The sequence below is a fragment of the Physella acuta genome, unplaced genomic scaffold (genome assembly GCF_028476545.2).
Source record: "Physella acuta isolate Inbredline_101_S28 unplaced genomic scaffold, ASM2847654v3 ptg000862l, whole genome shotgun sequence".
Taxonomy (NCBI): domain Eukaryota; kingdom Metazoa; phylum Mollusca; class Gastropoda; family Physidae; genus Physella; species Physella acuta.
The window spans coordinates 142,903-165,576 of record NW_026732379.1 but is presented as its reverse complement, the minus strand read 5'-3'; the positions used below and the strand labels follow the sequence as shown (position 1 = coordinate 165,576).

General features: G+C 36.0%; 1 protein-coding gene across 14 annotated transcripts in view; it reads left to right on the top strand.

Moving 5' to 3' along the window:
- LOC131952259 (E3 ubiquitin-protein ligase MYCBP2) overlaps positions 1 to 22,674 on the top strand; it is an 85,467-nt gene that overhangs the window by 29,528 nt on the left and 33,265 nt on the right. For 9 of the 14 annotated variants that reach the window (XM_059314840.1, XM_059314829.1, XM_059314839.1 and 6 more), the window contains 26 exons: positions 239 to 373; positions 990 to 1,073; positions 1,633 to 1,729; positions 1,972 to 2,161; positions 3,134 to 3,411; positions 4,266 to 4,295; positions 9,003 to 9,233; positions 10,202 to 10,396; positions 11,025 to 11,231; positions 11,751 to 11,888; positions 12,789 to 12,967; positions 13,751 to 13,890; positions 14,296 to 14,393; positions 14,661 to 14,933; positions 15,714 to 15,969; positions 16,562 to 16,680; positions 16,968 to 17,055; positions 17,465 to 17,693; positions 18,322 to 18,466; positions 18,986 to 19,180; positions 19,426 to 19,597; positions 19,973 to 20,055; positions 20,233 to 20,349; positions 20,873 to 21,173; positions 21,605 to 21,729; positions 22,059 to 22,326. In XM_059314840.1, coding sequence (XP_059170823.1) covers positions 239 to 373; positions 990 to 1,073; positions 1,633 to 1,729; positions 1,972 to 2,161; positions 3,134 to 3,411; positions 4,266 to 4,295; positions 9,003 to 9,233; positions 10,202 to 10,396; positions 11,025 to 11,231; positions 11,751 to 11,888; positions 12,789 to 12,967; positions 13,751 to 13,890; positions 14,296 to 14,393; positions 14,661 to 14,933; positions 15,714 to 15,969; positions 16,562 to 16,680; positions 16,968 to 17,055; positions 17,465 to 17,693; positions 18,322 to 18,466; positions 18,986 to 19,180; positions 19,426 to 19,597; positions 19,973 to 20,055; positions 20,233 to 20,349; positions 20,873 to 21,173; positions 21,605 to 21,729; positions 22,059 to 22,326 — 4,373 coding nt within the window. The remainder of the gene's footprint in view (positions 1 to 238; positions 374 to 989; positions 1,074 to 1,632; positions 1,730 to 1,971; positions 2,162 to 3,133; positions 3,412 to 4,265; positions 4,296 to 9,002; positions 9,234 to 10,201; positions 10,397 to 11,024; positions 11,232 to 11,750; positions 11,889 to 12,788; positions 12,968 to 13,750; positions 13,891 to 14,295; positions 14,394 to 14,660; positions 14,934 to 15,713; positions 15,970 to 16,561; positions 16,681 to 16,967; positions 17,056 to 17,464; positions 17,694 to 18,321; positions 18,467 to 18,985; positions 19,181 to 19,425; positions 19,598 to 19,972; positions 20,056 to 20,232; positions 20,350 to 20,872; positions 21,174 to 21,604; positions 21,730 to 22,058; positions 22,327 to 22,674) is intronic. The other 5 variants (XM_059314841.1, XM_059314838.1, XM_059314836.1 and 2 more) reach the window with 3 other exon arrangements.

Sequence of the window (22,674 nt, the reverse complement as noted above, 5' to 3'; positions counted from 1 at the left end):
AGTATAAAATCAATCAATATTTAGTTGATAAATATTCCTAATGTGTCTTTGCAGACCTTAAACAGTAATTTTCTTTAATTTGTTTTATGTTTGCTTTCATTCAGCCTGTTAATCTAAATTAAGTAATTTATAAATGTCAGTTGAAAACATGTGAATGTCACCATAGATATATACTTCCAGTATTTGTTTTATTGACTGTTCCCTCTCTCCTACTTGGCATCATCATGTGTTTGTTCAGGGAAAAATATGCCATGCTGTTTGATGAGCCAGTTCCAATCCAGGCTAACTTTTGGTATGTGGCCTGGGCCAGGATATCAGGGCCAAGTTCTGATTGTGGGGCCAACGGCTTGTCCACAGTACACACAGATGACTCGTAAGTATTTAAGGGACGTATTTGAGTCATGTATACCAAAGACGGAGAATATTAGAATATATAGTACGAGCCGACCCGCGGCATATCATACGCCGCTATTTAGTTGTTGTTTTTTCTACTTCTCAGTTATTCATAATTTGTGAATTCGACACTACCAACGCTGCCACTGAAAATATTTCTTTAAAACACTATAAGTAGCTCGTTAAGGACGATAACACCCCCCCCCCTCCGTTAAAGTAAACTCCACTTAGTTACCCCCCCCCCCCCCACGTTTAAAATCGTTTCAAACTAAATTATCTGCCCCTAATAGTCGTCACTAAACCCGGATCTGTTTGTAAACATTTAGAGTGAACCACAGCTCACCAGACCATGTAGGGGTGGGGGTGGTAAGGAGCGCATTTACAGCTTGTTTTCTGGCGTCTCCCAGGAGAGAATTATATATATAGATTAGAGAATATAGAAGTTAGTTAAGTGTAAATATTTTACAAAAAACAAATAAGTTTGAAATAATTTAAAAAAATTAATTTAATGATAGTTTTTAAAAAAACTAAAAAATTTATTGGTAAATTAAACTAAATTAAAATAGATTTACCTATGTAACTTTTTCTATTGCCAGGGTGATGTTTAAGTTTAAAAGCTCAAGAAAGTCAAACAATGGAACAGATGTCAATGCTGGGCAGATACCACAACTCTTGTACAAGTTAGTTCTTTTTTGTACACTTTTTTATTTTGGTCAAAATCATACTAGACATAGGGGTCGGCATGGTCGAGTTGGTAAAAGCTCATGGTTGCTAAACCAAAAAGTCAGTTCGAACCCTTGGGCAGATGAGACTCGTTAGCTGGGGACAGCCACTACTCTAGGGGAGACAACTCCAAAATCAAACAACTGCCCCCTTGTAGTTTGTTCTACGATGGACAAAAGCTATGGAAGCAAATCCAAAAAGAAAAGCAGGCTGAAATCGGAGTCACTGGCCTCAGTGGCGCATAACCAGTTGACACGTATCCTTAATTGTGTTGGAGTGGGATCCCTTCCAACACTAAAATTAAGAACAAAGAAGAAGAGGATACTAGACATTAATTTACTTATATTCAGTTTCTTTTGGAAAATTTTTATTAATGAAGCATGAAATTTTGTATTAGTGATACTTTAACTTTATTTTCATATTTATTAAATAACTAGGTATACTAAATACTCTTAATAGCAATATAGTTGTTCATCTGTAACATTGTTTTTCTCATAAAATCAAACAATCTGACAGACTCCCGCCCAGAGATAGCCCAACAGTGACAAGAAAGTCCGACCTAGTGGACACTGCCCACATCCTCAGTACAGAGTTCTCACACACAGTAACACAGGTCAGTCAGTGCCAGGGTTATCAAATGCCACCCTTCACCATAAGTTGTTTAGCTGTTCTTTTTGCCCTGTAAAAAGCTTTTTTATTGACAATTTTTTAACATAAAACAAACTATTTAAAAATGTGACATATTCAATCCTATCCATGTTTTTTTACAGCATAGTTTGGGCATATTTAATCCTATCCATGTTTTTTTACAGCATAGTTTGGGCATATTTAATCCTATCCATGTTTTTTTTATAGCATAGTTTGGATGCCCTACTCAAGCTGCTGGAGTACAGCTGGTCTGCCCTTCATGCCACAGTCCCCACCTCATCGGGCTTCAAGGGAGAGCAGGACGAGGTCCTGTCTGACCTACAGAGGATTGTCTTCATCTCCAGAGCTTGTCTGAGGCTTCTTAGGACTTATGTGGCTGATGTGTACCCAGATGGAGGTACCTGCTTTCTTTGTCTTCTGTAGTATTGGTGTCAGCAAGCGGCTTTCTACTGAGACCAGCAGAAGATATGAAATAGTGTTCTTTTAAAACATGAGCATTGAGTCAATAAACCAGTGTTTACTGGTTGCTGTGACTTTGAATTATGGGATTGTGTCATCAGCACCATGCCCAGCTTCCTATACTTACTTTCCCTAACCTGATTTGGATGTCCTGCATAATTAAATCTAAGAATTAAATCAAGTCTTTGGGTTCATAATCTTATCGCATAAGTGCAGAAGACATATGGAGCAGATGAAGTAGAGTTCATCTGTATAAATTACCTCATGGGCTAGTGTGGTCAACACTATGCCCAGCCGCCTTTGTTTCCCTAATATGAATCAGGTACCCATCACAGCTGGGTTGACTCAGGGACGTCCTACAGACTCGAACCCTGGATATGAACTCGAGACTTTCGGGTTAGAGGCCTGAGCTCTACCACCTAACCGCTACATCAAAGACTTTGGGTCACTCAAACCCTCTGCTCCTGACCATGTGTTCCTATATGGAAATATACTGGTCGCAAGTTTAATAAGTCAAATTAGGGTAAAGTCAATGATGCTGAGTTTAATTTTACAGAAGGCATATGGGATAAAATTTTGTGTAGAAGGCCAAATTAAAAGTAGGGTGATTTAATAATTATGTCATTGGTAGCTGAATTAATAGGGTTAAAACTGAATGAGATAGGTAAAAAACAAATACCCTGGATTAATAAAATTATATGGGTACATTATAATGTACCACAAAAAAAATTTAGTTTAACTTCTTCTTTGTTAATTAATTGTCTAAAGCACCACTGCTGATCACAAGCACCTAACTTTACTGAGACCAGCAGAGTATATAAAGTAGTCTTTTTTTTAGATTGACATAACTTCTTCATTGTTCAATAAAATGTTTTATCAAAGCATTTAAAAAGATTGTGTTTCACCAAAGCAGTGATGAAAAAGAAGACACCACCAGAGTCCACCCAGCTGGCCGAGAGGGTAGGAGATGCCCGCGACCTCCTGCGGCGGATCCTGGCGGAGGATCTCCACGTGGCCAAGTTCCGTGCCACCCTGACCGAGCACCAGGGCATGAAGCAGTACAGGCAGATGAGGGAGGATGTGCTGAACGAGTGCCACGCCACCTTCAGGGCCTGCTTTCATGCCTTCTACCCCACGGGTCACTTGAAGTGGTGGTGCCTCTGTGACCTACTGTGTCAGATGGAGCCAGTAAGTTTTTACCGTTCATTTTTTTTTAAATCAAAAAATTATATTCATATTTTATTCCTCAGGTTTTTCTGCAGCATGTTTTTGTTTAATCCAGTGTTTATATTATCTAGTGCTTGTGATATTTTCAACTAAAGGTGATTGGTGCCATCTTTCAATCATTATTGTTACCTATGGCAGTTTCTACTTCTATTCTCTCAGCTAAGCAGTACTGTACGTCTTTTTTTTTTCAAACTAATATATTGCATAATGATATTTGGAGGGCTAGGTGTACCTTGTTGGTCCTGTGATTAAATTAGTAGTATCAAATAATCATTAATTCAAATATTTGTATGAAAAAGAAAAAAAATGTTAACATAATGTTTTATTTACTTATTTGAATGTCAACTATACTGACATCTTTATTTTGCTTACAACTCTGCATCGAAGCTTACTTTTAATGTAAAATACTAATTTAAACATTATCACATCAACATTTTATCTTAAATTTGTGAAGTTTAATTTTTTTTTTTTCGATAGACATTAAGTCAGCTTTTTAAGAAAAATTAGGTTTTATTATGTTTATTTATTAAAACTAAGAAAAGAACCCTAAAAAAGCTGTATTAGTTGACAATAATTGCAGGTAAACAGTTATTTCATGTGCTTGTTAAAAACATGAATCCTAATTTGCCTTAGTGTTAAATAATTAGCCAAACTAATTTTTGCATTGTCGTTTATCTTTTTTTCGGCATACTTGTTCTTAAGTCTCGGTGCTATTTCAGTACATTACTCACCTCCACCCTTCCCCTCACGCCTTCTATCTCTCCTTTAATCTCTTCTACGTTTGTTGAATTTTTAACATTGCTGCTTCCCCTCAGATTATAGAGCGGCGAGTGACCTCACAACAGGTTTGTATGGCTCACCAGAGTTATGGAACTTTGTTGTAAACATTTATTGTTCATCTCTCATTTACTCTCAGAGGGGAATCTTTATTTTACAAGCACAACTTATGTTAACTTAAAAGTGGAATTCAACATACAATTAAGTGAAATTAAATTTAATAAATGTAGTTTTAATATAAAATTATATTGTATTTCAAATTTAGTTTTGACTTTAATTCTAAATTATTGTGTAAAGTAGAAAAAAAATTTTCAATCCTTTTATTTTAAAAAATGTAGAAAATAAAAAATGCAACTGTTTGTCTTAAAATAAAGCATGCCTTTTTGGTAATGTAGAAAATATTTCCTATACTCAATATAAAATCTGCAAATCTGCTATTTAGCTGCGCAACATTAACAGTTCATTTTTCGTTAATCAATGAGCATTTTGGCTTGCTTTTTTTTTAACAATTTTTCTATTTAGTTCACTTTTGATTGGTATTTTGTTGCAGGATCAGTTTGTGTAGTATAGAAGGATGAGCTCTTTTCTTCTGTCTAGCACTAGGGTAGAGAGCAAACTGTTGAGCTTTACTATGATGATGCTAAACTTATTTCCGTCAGTTCAACAAATTGAAGTATAAATAAAATAAGTCCTAGGGTATAGAGCATTTTCGACATCTTTATATTGATAAAACTAAAAAAAAATAAAATAATACCAAATTATATAATCCTTTTGCACTTCGAACCATTTTGGGTCTGTATGATGTATGATGTTAAGTTATTCTCAATTATGTACCAGTTAGTGCAAATTTATTTTAATGTCTGGTCTATGGACGCCAAAGAATAAATTAAAATTTTAACTATGAATCTTGTTTTAGGTGCTCATCAGTAAAATACCCATATTAGCTATATACTATTTGTCTGATCCTTGTGGAAATCAACTTTAAAAATTCTAAAATACCCATATTAGCTATATACTATTAGTCTGATCCTTGTGGAAATCAACTTTAAAAATTCTCTTAACTGAAAAACTCAAACTGAGCTGCAGGGCTAAACAACTTAATGTAGTATGTAAAGTAATTAATGTCTTAGGTTTATTGAAATACCAGCTGCTTAAATAATTTGAAAATTATACCTTAAACTAGACCTAGCCATGGTGAGAGTATTTGGACTTGGTATCATGAAGTAACATGCTAATATCATAGCATATTGAGTGCACTCTAATCTTATCTACAAGGGCATAAATTAATTTTTAGGATGAATTTTATAGTAATTTATAAACAATAACTTCTTAATAGTTCTGCTATTAACTTGTCTTTTATTTGATTAGCGTGTTTAAAAATGTATTCAAGGTTTTAATTTATCAAATATGCAAATTAGTACTAATATTAGATATTTATAAATTATCTTAACATTCTTAAGGTAAAGGCTGATACTAAATATTTTCAAAGCGTGCAATTAATATTTGAAATGAGATAAAACCTAAATATCTAAAAGAAATAAAACAACGTATTACATATTTGGTTTTATCTAATGATATACAAAAGTATGTTTTGTGTGAATCTTTAGCTACTGTTTTTCTTAAGATTTTTTTTTATTGAAATATTTCTGGATGAAGAATTTGGTGATTTTGCTTAAAGATTTTGTTTTCTAAAAAGATTTTCTTTTTTAATTTTTGGCAATATATCACACCTAACACATTTATTTTTTAGATCTAGTAAAACATTGAGGGTATGAGAGTGCTATTGAACTAGATCCATCTTTTTTTTTTGAGTTACATTGTCACAGTTTGTTGTGAAGATTACACAGTACATTAACATTACTACTTCAAGAACTGAAGAGTTCTAAGAAAGAGCACTTAAACACTTCCATTGTTTCTCAAAGTGTTACTTTTTATTACTTTACATAATACTACACTATCACTTATTAAATTTAAAAAGTATTTTAGTTGGTTGCTTTAATAGAAAAATTTCAATTAATTTGTAGATGCACCTCTGAAATATAAATTTGAGAAACAGTGATATTATTGTACCCTTGTTTCTTCTGTTACTAGCTTTTTTTCCCCCACCACACAGGAAAATCAAGTGGTGTTTAGATTGCTTACTGAGCATGTCTTGATATCAATTCTTTACAGTATTTCTGAGTGCAACAAATAAATGAGTACAGCATATAACAGGAGCATATCTTAACCTATCCACAGTAACAGTGCTATGCTCTTCTGTCATATACCCACCAAGTTATGAATATCTACCTCACACCTTGTACAAATCTGGCAGTTGCATCTTTGATTTATATCCTGACTCCAATGTGTTTTAATAAAAAAAAAAAAAAAATATATATATATATGTTACGGTCAAAGCCCGAAGTCGGCCAATGCTAGGATTGGCCGGCCAATCCGCGCATCGGCCAATATCGCCTCCCTTAGGTCGGTCAAAGTCCGAAACTTTGCTCGATTTCGGCCTTTGGCCGGCCAATCCGCAGACTGGCCATGGTGGACCGGCCAAAGTCTGAAATAGCTCTTGATTTCGGCCTTTGGCCGGCCAGTCCGCGGACTGGCCATGGTGGACCGGCCAAAGTCTGAATTAGAAGATCATCTGGCTAGGGACGACCGACCAAAGTTCGAATTAGAAGATCAAGAGCAGATTTTGGTGTTTTTTTTATGCCGTAAGGATCATGAAATTAAGTCTTTATTGATTATTAATTAAAGTAAATGACAGAAACATTCAAATTTTTTATTGTACTATAGTCTCAATCTATCAATATCATCATTTGTTATAACAAGTTGAACTTTTATGGCATGTAGAATTACATAGCAGCTTGTTATTTTTACACTTGCAGCGATTTGTTGTGCACTTAGTTGTGCAATTGCAGCGAGCGTAGCCTTGACCCCAGTCAATGATTGTGAAGATGCGATGGTTCGTAGTGATTTTTCCTCAGTGCCAACTGTCGACAATAAGAGCATTTTTTGGTGAAGAATTGAAAACTCACTTTTAGCATACAGTTGTTTTAGAACACCATGTGCCGTTCCTAATTTGTAGAAACCGCCCTCGACGCTCATGACAATTGCAATCACGCTTCGGGGATCACCGTGACCTCTGTCAACATCTGGAAAACGGATGCGTACATTGTCACCCACTTCACCATCTTTAAATTTTGTATTTGATGTTTTAAACATCTTAGCACCTTGAGTTTGCAAGTCAGTATGAGCTGCTGACCTGTGTTCCATGATGTCTTGTTTGTTGTGACACAATCTGCAGGTAATGTTCCCTCCGTAACCTTCGTCTGCTTCATTGGGTATTCCACAAATAGTATGGACATCGTTGCCACAGGATTCAAAAGAATGAGCTGCACTACAATGTTTTTTCACAAACTATATAGAATCTGTTGGCCACATTATTGTCACGCAACTGGTCTGGGCGTTCCGCCACGGCAGTAGATGTGTTAGCTGAGGATGTCGTTGCATTTATGGCAACCTCCATTTCTTGTTCAATGTTCTCAAGATCTTCCTCAGTAACTATTTTATCGAGAGCCCTTATATGGAAACTAACATGGATTTACATTTTTTTTCTTTTGACAGTCATCTGCTATGTCTGTCTCATGGTCTGAAAGCCCTTTTGATCCATGTCGCATTGCATATTGAATGCTATACAAACAAGAGCTAAACAATGAAAACGCACCCAGAATAATGAAAATGCGATCACAACTTAGTCTAGATAGAACATTGGCCAGGACATACCGGCCAGTGCGCGCATTGGCCGGCCAATGTACAAAATACGCTGTCAAGTTTAAGCGCTTCGGACTTTGGCCAGTACGTCCCGGCCAGTGCGCGCATTGGCCGGCCAATGTACGAAATACGATCTTAGTGCTAAGTTCTTCGAGCTTTGGCCAAGAGAGCCGGCCAATGCGCGGATTGGCCGGCCAATCCGCGCTTTGGCCGCACTTCGGGCTTTGACCGTAACATATATATATATATATATATATATATATATATATATATATATATATATATATATATATATATATATATATATATATATATATATATATATATAGTGTTAACTACATTTTTATCTTACAAAGTTCTGTACAAGGTTTATGATAAAAAAAAATGCACCAGTGGCTAAAGTTTGCATTGCTTTACAAGTGACTTTATATCTCTTCTCTTCAATTTTGTTTTTCTTCACATTTTCAGAAAGATTTTGAAAAAAAATGTGTTTTCTGTTATTGTTTTTATGGGTGGCAATTTCTCCTCATAGTAGACCCTTTAAAAAAAACCTACTGAAAATGCAGTGTATCTAAAAATCTTTAATGTTGCTGTTAAAAATAGACTAGTAGATATAATAATTCTCTACCAGTTTCCACACCCAATTTTGTTATTGTGATTAGAAATAGTTTCTCATTTTTTTTAAAAATATGAAAGTAGTTGTAGCGTAATGGTTCAGGGTTAAGCTAATTTATAGTTTGGATCAATCTGTTTATGCAAAGCTTGGATGCATTTGCAGCTTCTATTTACTTAGCAGTTTGTAACTAATTTCAGTTGATGGATAATTGGAAAAAGATAATTTTTAAAATTTAAAGCTAAAAAATTTAATTTTTTTATTTGTTATTATTTGGCAGCAATTAAGCAATTATTTGTATATAGTTGTCAAAAATTTAATTTTTTTTTAAATTTAATAATTTTTTTTAACGTTTTATTTGCTTGTTTTGGTGAACTTGGGTGTTTGATTTCAATTTCAGAACAGCCCCAATGTGATGGGCATCAGCAGGCTGTTGGCTGCTGTCATGGAGGCCATGTGCCACCCCGCAGTCAAGCTGACGGCCATCATGCCCATTAACTGCGAGCCTGAGACTGAGGCTGTGCTGAGGAGGCACAGCATGAGCATAGACGACAACACCAATGCTATGGCCAGGGTGGGGGAGATGCACAGATACCCCTTGCTGGCCACTCACATGACTTGCAGAATGGAGGTGAGCTGTCTTGTTCTTGGTGTGTCCAGGTGGTTTGTCCATGTGGTCTCTCTAGGTGTCCTGTCAAAGTGGTCTGTTTGGGTGTCTTGTTGGTCCCTTTAGGTGTCCTGTCCAGGTGGTTTGTTACTGTGGTCTCTCTAGGTGTCCTGTCCAAGTGGTCTGTCTAGGTGTCTTGTTGGTCACTTTAGGTGTCTTGTCCAAGTGGTCTGTGTAGGTGTCCTGTCCAAGTGATGTGTCTAGGTGTCCTGTCCAGGTGTCTTGTCCAGGTGATGTGTCCAGGTGTCTTGTCCAGATGATGTGTCTAGGTGCCTGTCCATGTGGTTTTTCAAGGTGTCCTGTCCAGGTTGTATGCCTAGTTAGTCTGTCCAGGTGTCCTATCTAGGTCATCTGTCCACCTAATCTGTTAAGGTAGTCTACCCAAGTCTCCTGTCCTTTACTTTATGTTTATTTTTTAAATCCCCACCAAAGATATGAGAGCTAAAAGGCAAGGATTTAATGAATTTACTTCACTTAAATTTTTTTACAACAAACCAATAAATTTAGCAGTCTTTTTCAATTGACATTGTTTAGATTAAGCAACTAATGTAACAAGTCTTTCTTCTTATAAACTGATTTAGAAAAAAGTAAAGCTATTCCAAAAAATACCCCCTTTTCCTAGTAAATCTGACTATAGACTGGTATCATAGACAAATGAAATCAAAATTTTGCCTCAGATTTTTAACACAACTTTTTGGTGCTTGTAATTTTTGTGCTTGATTTAAACAAGTGCTAAGTGGTAAACATTTCTTTGAAAACTGTTTAGTTTACATCGGTCACAATTTTTTTATCAATGCATATCAGATTTGCTTCTTTACTGAATAATAGTAGTATTATGAGTCATTGATTCTTTAACCTGTTAAGTATAATACAACCTATATATTCAGCAGTTTAAGTCATGTTTAAAATATAATACATCTTTTGTTGATTAGGAGGATAGTCTCCCCTCTGGGTCACATGTCACATTCAAGGATGTCCTTGACCGTCTGCTGATGATTGTGGCCATCCCAGTGAGGCAGCTGTTAAACAAGGAGACCTCATCTTTCCCACCCACCCTCATCGCCAACACGTGTGCCCTGCTGACCACCATCATAGGAGAGCTGGCCGCCACTGCCATGGGATATGAGGTATTGGGATTGGAGCGTTAGTCAATAAGTTGTGATTGGTTGCTTGACTTTAGTGTTATTGTGATTGGTTGATGTAGTAGTAACATTAAATAGTTGAGTGTGATGGGTTTTTCTCTTGTATCATTAGAGGCAACTTCACACACATTCACACAGTCAAAATTCTGATCCTCTATTATAATCATATTTAACATGTAAGAGAAAAAATAAACAACCTGTAATAGTTTTAAAAGAAAGGAACCTGGAGTTGTTTAAAAGGTTATTTCGTGCATTGTGTATAAACACGTTTGAATTTATTGTATACATCATGGTGCAGTTCAGCTCTTTACATTGAGCTTATGTTTAGAATGCATCATGGTTTATTTCCATTATTGGGGGAACAGTGGTTAATTTCCACTATTGGGGGAAAAGGGGTAACACAAAAAACAGAAATAACAAAATATTTAGCTAGCTTAGAAATGTCGTATAATATATAACTATTTAAGAAATATCATAAAACATATCCCTATCTTAGTCTAATTACCCCAGAAATGTCATATAGTATATACCTACCTTAGAAATGTCCTCAGATTTAATAGTTTTTTGTACTGATTGCATAATATAATTAAAAAATATTGTCCCCCACATATAGACTGACATCAACATATCGTCTCGCCCAATGCTGGTGACACCCAACCGTTTCATGAGGTGCAGCAACACCTCTCAGTGGAACACTGGCAAAGGTAGCCCTGATGGCATCGCCTTTTCTGTGGACAAGCCTGGTATTGTCATGGCTGGTGTTTGTGTCTATGGTGGATCTGGCACCTACGAGTATGAAGTGGAAGTCTTAAAAGAGGAAGTAAGGCTTTGGTTATTTTTTTAAATGTTGTATAGTTGGAGGTTCATTCTCAGATCTTAAAAAAAATTTTTTTGCAAAGTTGAACAAGTATTATTAGTTTGTGAGCTACCGTGACAAATTAAGTTGTTTTGCAACTTTAGCTATTTTAATCTAGAGCCAATAATATGAGGGGTTTAAGAATTTGATTTAGGTATTTGAGCTATTTCTAATGAATAAATGTTATGTGCACACATTTGTATTTTAAAATATAACTTTAAGGTAAAACTAAATAATGTTATAAAATCTCCAACTATATTCATGGTAAATGGATGCCAAATAGTAAATCTGAAATTTAGCAGAATTTCATAACAGTAACTCAGCTGGGCTCACATAGGCACAGATTAAGGGAGCAGCCCAAAACCGAGTCCGCTGGAAATGTGTGGTTGCAGCCCTTTGCTATCCAGGGGCCACAAAGGAATGATGATGATGATGAACTCAGTGATTACAAGTTAAAATTTCTAAATGTACAATATCTTACAGGAAGTAACAGAGGGCCAGAAACAAAGTGCTAAACCTGAGTCTTGGACCAGCCTAGAGACAGTCAAGGGAACCTTCTCCCAGGAGGACTGTATGAATGACATAGCTGAGATCAAATTTGACAGGCCCCTACCTCTAAAGGTAAGATTTTGTTACCTGTATGAATGACATAGCTGAGATCAAATTTGACAGGCCCCTACCTCTAAAGGTGAGACTTTGTTACCTGTATGAATGACAGCTGAGATCAAATTTGACAGGCCCCTACCTCTAAAGGTAAGATTTTGTTACCTGTATGAATGACATAGCTGAGATCAAATTTGACAGGCCCCTACCTCTAAAGGTGAGACTTTGTTACCTGTATGAATGACAGCTGAGATCAAATTTGACAGGCCCCTACCTCTAAAGGTAAGATTTTGTTACCTGTATGAATGACATAGCTGAGATCAAATTTGACAGGCCCCTACCTCTAAAGGTGAGACTTTGTTACCTGTATGAATGACATAGCTGAGATCAAATTTGACAGGCCCCTACCTCTAAAGGTGAGACTTTGTTACCTGTATGAATGACAGCTGAGATTTGACAGGCCCCTACCTTTAAAGGTGATATTTTCTTTATGAGATCAGAGAACATTAAATGTATATTTAAATTTTTGAAGTCTAAAGTAATACATTTTGTATTTACTTTCATTAAAAAGATGGGACGGAGTGGTCTAGCGTTAGAGAGCTGGACTGCTAACCCGTAAGTCTCGAGCTCGAATCTGGGTTCAAGTCAGTAGACCGTCCCTGAGTCCACCCAACTCTGATGGGTACCTAACTCACCTAAGGGAAAGTAAAGGCGGCTGGGCATAGTGCAGACCACAGTATCTCTTGATATGCCGAGGTCACAGAAACAAGTGAACTCTACTTCACTTGCCCCATAGACCGTCAGGTTTGAAAGGGAAACTTTCATTAAAAAGAGAACAAAAATGTTTTAGTAAATTGATGTTTTATAAAAGTGAAGATTGCACACATTGCTAATACATTTATTGTTATTGTGTTTCAGGAATCTCAAAAGTATGCAGTACTATTGAAAAACAATGGCCAGAGAACATTCCATGGTGACAGTGGCATCAACAAGGTGCGCTGCCCAGATGGGACAGTTTTCACCTTCACCTCTTGTGTGCAGAGTAGTAATGGCACCAATATCATCAGGGGACAGATACCTCAGATTCTGTATTACAGGTTAGTTCTATTGAATGTGATCATTTATTTATTTTTAAAACTATTGATAAAAAACTTATTGTTTTGATAGATATTTCATTGTTTAATTTTGTTTCCTCTTGTGCTTTTTATCTCTTAATTAGATATTTTTAAGTCAGGCTCAGGTTTTATTTTATTTTTATTACAAAATTACCAATTCTTTATTTTTGATGGGTTTTTAAAATATTATATTGTGATTTCATTCCATTCATAATTTAAGTGATAACCATATATTTTCTGTTGTCTGATTTTGGACACTTTCAAAATGACTTCTATATAAAACGTTTATAATGATGTAAGCCTTATGTTAGATTTTTTTAAAAATAAGTTAACTGTGTTTAGCTTGTGATGTGAAAAGTAAAGTTTCCCTTTCAAATCTGACATTCTATGGGGCAAGTGAAGTAGAGTTTACTTGTTTCTGTGACCTCGGCATATGAAGAGATAGTGTGGTCATTACTATGCCCAGCCGCCTTTACTTTCCCTAACGTGAGTTAGGTACCCATCAGAGTTGGGTGGACTCAGGGACGGTCTACTGACTTGAACCCAGATTCAAACTCGAGCCTTACGGGTTAGCAGTCCAGGTCTCTACCGCTAGACCACTCCGCCCCTGATAACCATATATTTTCTGTATTTTTGTTTGGATACTTTTAAAAAGACATCTCTATTAACTATTTATAATGCTGGATGTAAGCTTCATGCTAGATTTATTTTTAAAAGTTTATGATTTTCAGCATGTGATGTGACAATGTCAATTTTTTTCTCCAGCACACCACAAGAAGGAGAAGCACAGACCCAAAGCAGTCGCCATTTGATGGAGTTACTGGCCAGGAGGAATGCTATAGACATCTGTGGAGCCATCAGTCACATTGCTACAGATCTGCTCCACAGGGCGCAAGCACATGGCCGTATGTATTTATAGTGCCGCGTGTGATTGTTGTTATATGTAATTAAAATCACAGAATGAACGAACTATTATTTAAGATATTTATAGTACAATGTTGTGCCATATATGATGGTTGTTCCATGTAATGTATGAACCAAGTACTTTTTATAATTTGTTTGTTTAAGTACATAGTGGTGTATGTCTTTAGTGCTATCTTTAATAGTTAAGTCTTGGGCTTAGTTAACATCACCATGTTTAATTTTAGTGCATCTATGGAAATTCATTTCCTATATCTTTCATCGTTAAATGTGTTTCCTTCACTAACACCATGATTTTTAAATAACATTTAGGTAGTAAATTTTTTTTATAGAAGTTTTGACATTTTCATTCATAAAAAATTAACTTGAATGAAAATCTGTGTCTACAGATAGCATTGGAGAAAGTCTGGGCATGTCACACCTGTTCTCTTCCCTGCTTCCTCTTGCCCTTGCCTATGTTGGGCCAGTGGCTGTGCAGGATCCAAGGGTGAGCACTCTTATTTTATTGTGTCATAATAAATTATTGTTCTTGGCTTTTTTCAGATTAATATTTTTGTTTGTGCAAATCTTGATAGATCTAGATTAGATTTTATTGTAATTTACAAACTTAGACGATTTTTTTCTGCAAAAAAATAAATTATTTGCATGATTTAGAAAGTATTCTATTGTAAGAATTTTCATTTTGTAAAATGAGTGAAATTTTAATTATACAAAAAGAAAATAAAAAAAAACAACAACCTGATGTATCCTTTAGGGTGCCGTCCAGGTTCTTTACCTTGTCCAAGAGATTCTCCCAGCAGTGTCTGGTCTGACACGTCAGATGGTACCTGCCCCACTGAGTGCCAGTGCCAACACCAGCATGACGTCAAACTCCTTTTTCAAAGTGTCATCTGCCCTTGACAGCAGCACCAGCAGCCTATCCAGCCTTGCTGCAGGGGACGCAACCGCTGCCACAACAACCAGTCAGCATTATGCTATTGTTGAGAGTGACCACCCTTACAAACCTGCCAACGTTGTCAATTACAGGGTAAGTTTTAAAAAATAGTTTTTAATGAGAAAATTTTAAAGTAAGAAATACTAGAGTGTCAAGAAATGTGGTATTGTTATTTCTGATCAAAATTTCTAAAGAATTTGTTGATATTTTTTATTGGAAAAGTAAATATTTTGAAAATTACAAAAATGAGTAGGGAAGATTTTCAGTTTATCTTTGGGGTTTTAAATTTGTGTTAAATAGACTGTTTTCAAACAGACCATTGGTTTTGAACTTACTCTAGTATCAAATATACTATGGTTGTTCAGTTGACAAACTTGTGCCCCTTTAATACATTTTTGTGTAGCAAAATTATCTAATGTTTACTGTTTAACAAAGTAAGACATTAATTCTTAAGAAAACTATTAAAAAGTTGTAAATTATATGTTAGCCTAGGCTTTATAAAAAGTCTTGAAAAAAAATATTTCCCAACCTGACAAAAGATTCTGTACTGTGTGTTATCACTTTTTACTCATCCCAAAATTCATCTCTCCTGGTCTTTACAATCCAAGAACAAATAATTGTTTACTGTCTGTCAGAATAAAAAAAAATATTTTAATTGATTAATGACTTGATGTATAGGCCTACTGACATTTCTTTTCATCTTAATAGATCTAGCGTTGAGTTGGTTAAATTATTTGTGATAAAAAACGTTAATTGGTGCTTCAAATAAATTCTTTAGTGGCAGCTCTTTACCCATCCAAAGTACGAGGATTGTATGGGTTTTTTCTTTTATTGTTAAGACTTACAATATTTATCTATCTGGTTGCCACACAGGTGGAGTTCCCCTCAGTTGTGAAGTGGATGGTCATTGAGTTTGACCCCCAGTGTGCCACCGGCCAGCCAGAGGACTCCCTGCAGCTGTACATCCCAGCTTACAACTGCCAGAGCAGGTCCAACCAGGGCCAGGCTTGCAAGATCATCACCACCACCACCTCCACCTCTGACCTTGACCCCAACCTGACCTTCTGGCCTGTGCTCAAGAGGTTGTATGGGACCACAGAATGGCCAAAGTCAGCCGTCTTGTTGCCAGGTAAGCTTTATTTAAAATTTTCTTCTGGAATTTTGTAACCCTTTCACAGCTGCAATAGCATCAAGCTGCTGCTACTTAAAGACATTCACTGTGTTACAAATTTTGTATGATTGGTTTCCAGTAGCAAGTTTTTGAACTGATTATGTTCTTCTTTTAAAAATCCAACCTGAGAGAGATAGTGATTCCAGTTTTAAACATATTTTATGTTTTAACTCACATTTGGATTCTATTATAAAAACACCTCTATGGTGCAAGTGTATACATTTGAAAAATTAATTATCAAAATTGAATTTTTTTAATGCAACACTTCAATTTAGGAATGTTATGGGTTTCAATTAAGTAGGTTTATTATTTTTAATTACTTCTGTTTAATGACATTTGGATAAGGGGATAGAGTATTTCCCTTGATTTGCCTTGGAGTTTTTATATAAAGCTGTCTCATCAGATGTGTCCATTACATACTTTTCGCCAATTAGCACTATTAATTACAAAATGAAATTTTAAAAATCTATTTACATTTTTTAGTTTTTGTTTAATGGTTTCTTGTAGACACAGCTGACAGCTGTCTGAGGTTTTTCTTATGTTGTTGTAGGCCATGAAGTAATTTTTTCACTGGAGACAGCCTCAGACTATGTCAAAGATGAGAAGGCATCATTTTATGGCTTCAAGTGTTCCATTGTTGGCTATGAGTGGAGCGCTAAGCCAGAGGAGGTTTGTCAAATATATCTTAACAACTGCTGCCTTAAAGTTTTTTCTTGTTTGGACAAAGGCTATGGAAGCAAATCCAAAAAGAAAAGCAGGCTGAAATTGGAGTATAACCAGTTGACACGTATACTTAACTGTGTTTGAGGGGGACCCCTTCGAACACTAAAATTAAGAACGAAGAAGAAGAAGTTTAACTGTAACTGCAAAAGGAATATGTTTTTGTACAAGTATTTGAATAAAAAACGTAAATGTTTAACTAGAGTTGAATAAATTTGTTCTGACTCTTCCTATAGAGCATCCTTCTGTTGGAGAGAGAACTTGCCTACTTGGGTGGTATGTGCTGCTCAGCCTTGATGAAGAAAGACATTCAGCTGCCTTCAGGTGAGTCACATAACAGGTGGATGTTTACATGTGTTTACATCTTAGTGATTATTTCCAGGTGTTTAAAAACTCATGAAAGTAAAGTGACATTGGGTCATATTTTTTAAGATACTGCAATAGGAATTATTAGGCTGTAGAGTTCTGTGACCAAACAGTGAAAACAATTCTTCAGAATAAAATTTTAAAAATGAATATAAACATTGGATCAAATAAATTTTTATTACTCTATATATTGAAGTAAATAAATTTCATTCATAGTAAGAGTTAATTTCTTGATATTTTGTTGTTTACTATTTGTATTTTAATTACATAAATTTTTGGATATCTGATTACAAAATATAAGCAAACATTTAGCTTAGTTATTATTATATAATTTATTTTATACTAATAGATAGTATTCATTACACAGCAACCATGGAAGAAGTCGATGAGGACATGGAGATCATTGAAGAGGGAGCAAGGATAGTGTTTGAGAACCACTCCAGCCTCCTGGAGAAAGGGTTTGCCCTCTCCCAGCCCCCCACCATCTACCAGGCTCTAGAGGGCAACCTCCCACTGTGCTGGCAGTCCAATGAGCACAGTTTCCTCAAAGACTTTGTTCTCTGCACCCCAGGCACCAGTGGTGGGAGACTGGCCAGGTAAAATATGTTTAGTGTTTTTTTTATTCTGTCCACTCTTGCCAGGTAGGATGTGTTTAGTATTTCATTTTCTGTCTACTCTTGCCAGATAGACTATTCTCACATAACCTTCTCTTGTTGAAGCTGATTTATCTCTCTATTAACAATGAATCTGCTGTTTTCTTTAATGTATTTCAATATACCAGCCTGTGATGCTGCAGATCATTCTGTAATCATGTATAAACAGGCTGTAAAAGGAAATGATAGCAAGACATTGTTGCTCTATCATTCTCAATCATTCTACACAGTATATATTTAAATAAAGCTGGGTTATTTAGGATACATTAGATAAACTTAAATGACAGTTCTTTTAGTATTCTGGTCACCCGTTTATGTTTTGAAGCTGTGAATTTTTATCAACTTAATGGTTGGAAGTTCTTGTAACAAAACAGTCAGAAACAGGTTACTACAATACATTGAATTATGTTGCAACAATTCAGTTGTAACATTCGGCTAACACCTTTTGAACATGTTGCAACATTACAGTTGAAATTCCAACTAGCTTTGTATCTTGATGTAGGAATTATTGATCAAACACCTGTCTAGCAACACTAGTGCTGACTGTAGTTTTTGTTAACCATTTGTGTAGGTGGCTCCAGCCAGATTCCTACCTGGACCCAAAGCAGTGTGAGATAGAGTGTAACAGAGAGGACCTCAAGTGTAGCTGGCCCACCTGTGTCACTGTCTATACCAAGGACCAGTATGGTCAGCTGGTCAATGTGCCCAACCTCAAGGTAGGCATACCATTTGTCATGTTATAATTCTTATTTTATACGGCTTCCTTAGAGGTAAAATACAAAGAAAGAATGGCAGCTTTAAAGATGTAAAAAATCTTTCATATTAATGTCTATAACTGTTTGATAAAATCTTTAGCTTTAAAATCTTTAAGATAAATGTTTTTACTTTTTATTTAAGTATTAGCTCTTGCTGTGTATAGACACAGTTCACTGTCTATGTCAGATTATTATCTTGCCTTAAATTTCTGTGTTAACAATAACAATCTTACTATCCAATAAGGCCCACAATATAACAGTCTACGATTAAACCTATATTTAAAATTTTAAGTTTGTCACTAAAAAAAAACGTTTTTTCCAAATGTTTTGATACATCAATAAACTATATTGACATACCTGTTAGATTAAGGTCCACAATCTAACAGTCTAAGTTTTAATCTATATCTAAGCTTGTAATTGAGGAATAGGTTTTTACAAATGTTTTCATCTATCAATAAACTACATTGACCTATCGTTTAGATGGAGGTCCGAGCCATCCCAATAGACCAGCAGGAAATGGGAGATGACCTGAAAAAAATGAGAAAGACCAATAGCCGTGCCAGTGAGGCTTTTGATATGACCTTTGGGGGTCACCCACCCCCTCTACTTGACACACCCTATGAGCCTGTGCTGAAAGAGAAAAAAGACCTGTTTCATTCTATCACAATGATAAAGGTATATTTTGTATACATTATTGCTTTTTATTGATTATTAACAATTATTATTCAATGAAGAAAATTGTGGTAGCTTTCTTGCAAGCTTGTTAAGTTGAGGTAAATCATTTTAGAAGGATTCAGGAAGTAGGAAGTCAAAAGATAATGAAAAACTGTGGAAAAATTAAAGATTACACAATAAATGTAGTTAAAGTTTAACAATTATTAACCAGTCTTATGAGAACTAAGCAAAAACTCATCTTACAGGCCTATGAGAACTATTCCTTTGAAGAGCTGCGCCTAGCATCACCCGCTATTCCTAGACCGAGTGAGAACATGCTTGTGAGGGCCAACAAAGATGGGACGTACACAGCCAACTGGACCCCTGGATCTGTTGGCTACTACAACATCATCATTGTCATTGATGGTGTACAGTCAGGTGGGTGGAGAATTGATGACCACTTGCTTTGTCATTAGTGGTCAGTTGGTAATTGGTGCTCAGTTTGCACCAAAGATAATGAATATCCTCAGAGCTGAAAGCATAACAGTGTCACCTATTGGGTCCAAACTTCCATACCTTCCCCACCCCTTAACTAGAGATGTAGCTTTTCCTATTTATTTTGTTTTCATTACATTTTATTTTTTCCCTTTCTAGAAAATTTTATTTTGAAAACTAGCAGGGCTGCAGAAATTAAAAAAAAATACAAAATTCATATCCCATAAAAAATGCTAAATTAAATCTATTGCCAGTAAGAGATGATAAACTTATTAGCATGTTTTACTACTATTGTCTAAACAACATATTTTCCTTCAGGTGATGGTTTCAAGGTTGAGGTGAAGGAACCCCCACAAGGTGCTCCCCCACCTGCCTTGGTGAAAAAAACACAGCCTGCAAGAGTGAGTAACTGATTTTTTTTCCCTTCTGTTTCGTTAGTCGGATGTTTAGTGTGATACCACTTATCTATGTTCTAGATTTATAATTTTAAAGAGGACTTTGGTATGTACATATAAAATAAATAGTAATTAAAAAAAAACTTGAATTAAATTATTTTTTATTGTCTGCTATGTTTACAGGTGAGAAGATTTGTTGCCAAATACAGTGCAGGTCTAAGGGTGAGAATCAGCCCAACCTTGCAGAGTGAGCAAATTGGAGTTGTTCCCCCAAACTGTATGATCTCTTATGTAGATGAGGTAATTTTTGTAGAATGTGTATGAAACTTGCTTGTACATTGAGTTTTGGGTTATTGTCATTCAGAGGGTTGTGTCCCATTTTCTCTTATAGAAACCATTAACACTGTAATATTTAAACTCAACTATATCACTGAGTCAGGTACCCATTTAAGTTGTTGACTAAGTTATTCTTTGTACAGACAAAAAAAAAAGTTAGCCTTTTAAACTTGGTGGTCCATGAGACTGACAAAGTAGATTTACCTGTTTTTGTAACCTGAGCAAATGATGGTGTGGTCATTATTATGCTCAGCCACCTTTACTTTCCCTAATGTGAGTCACGTACTTAAGAGATGCATGGATTCAGGGACATCCTACAGACTCAAGCCCAGATCCAAACTTGAGCCTTAATGGTTAGCATTTAAACGCTCTACCTCCAGGCCATGTTGGCCCCATATGTAATGGCAATATTTGTATTTAGACTTGCAAACCTTTGTTAACCGAAAAAACATCCCATTGTATATAATTAAAATACCTTTTTGTGCAGACAACCAATGATGATGGTATGTGGCTAAGACTCTCCAGAGCGTCCCTAGCTGAGTACTGCATACCAGACGATGGCGGCAATGGGCGGCTGGAGGGCTGGTGTCTCCAGTACAACCAGCACCTGGGGAAGACCCTCCTGGTGCCTGTGGAGGTGCCGAAGCCAGTGCTGCCCCCACGCAACCCCAGGCACCACCCAGCCGGGGCAGCGGCGGCCGGGGCAGAGATGGGCAGGAGGGAGAGGAGGTTTAACAGTCAGGCAGGAGGGGCGAGTCTTTTCATGGGGCTCAGTGCCTTAAACAAAGGTTGGTTTTGTTTTCGAATTTTGTTATTGTAAGCTGTGTATAGCTGATTAGAATGTTTTAAAGTCAGCATTGAATTGGATATGGTCTCTTTTTTATTTTTATTTTTTTGTCACAGGAGTTTAAGAAAGCTTGATCTAGATTAATTGTGTTTGTAAATTGTTTTGTTTTAAGCTGTGTAGAGCATAATCCAACTTTTAAGTCAACTTTGAATTTGGTTTGATTACATTTAAAAAAAAAAACTTCAGTTAGTGTTTGATCTCTAGATATTTTGTCCCAGAAATGTAAAGAAACCTCGATCAAGGTGGAAGAATTTGTTTTTGTTGTTAATTTACGCCATGCTTGTACATTAAAAAACATGTTTGTAAATGCTCAGAAGGAAATTGTTTAACCTATTATTTTATGAAACTATAAAATTTGTTTATTCCACCCAGGGCCTGGAACATACATGGTCATCAAATGTGGGTCATCGGGTCACAACATTAGAGCCAGGCCCAGCCTGAAGGCGCCACCTATTGGCATGATCACTAAAGGGAAGAAAATCAAGGCTGTGGAAGATGTTAGTATATTTTATTTTTTTATTATTTTTTATTTGATATTTTGAGTTTTCTATTTTTAAATTATGAAGTAAAGTTTCCTATCTGATATAATGGTTTATAGAACAGATGAAATAGAGTTAATTCTGCTAATTCGACCTTAGCATTTAAATGGCTTGTGTGATCAGCACCATGCCCAGCCATTTTTACCTTAGCTAAAGCAGGTTCCCATTAGAACTGGTAGGTTGGAGAGATGAAGGTCAAAACCAAACTTGAGACTATTAGATAAGTAATTGTAGCTCCAACACCCAACCACACCACATATAACCTTTAATGATTTTCTTCCACACAGACCATAAACAGTGATGGGATCTGGATACGACTGTCTGAGGAATCAGCAGCCAAGTATTGCCACTCATCCTTGGCATCAGAGGCGTGGTCACTGGTATCTGGGGTGGACAAATCCCAGTACATGCAACATGAGTCAGAGTTTCCCTTTGGCAGCAGGGGCAGCGACCCCTTTGCCTTCAGGAGCCTGCCACCACAACAGGGGTTCCAGTTTGCCATGAAAGCGGCTCAGTTTGCCAGCAATTTCCCTGGGTTTTTCCCCCCTGAAGAAGGTAGAATGTCACTAACTGTATCTTAGTCAAAATCCAAGACATGCTTAAATATTACTATAAATGTAAATTTTACTATCTTCAATAGATGTAAATATTTTCTGGATATCAATTTTACTCAAACCACACAGTAATATAAGCACTTGTACATAACGATTTTTTAAAAATATTTTTTTTACGCTAAAGTAACAAAATATATTTTTTAAATGCTAAGCAACAAAAAAGTAGCTCATATATGTAAACTTGGATGGTTTCCATATTTTCTTATACATCCAGGCTATTTTCTATGTCTTCTATAATTATTAAATTTTTACATGCAATTTATCATTGACTGATTTTTGTGTCAACATT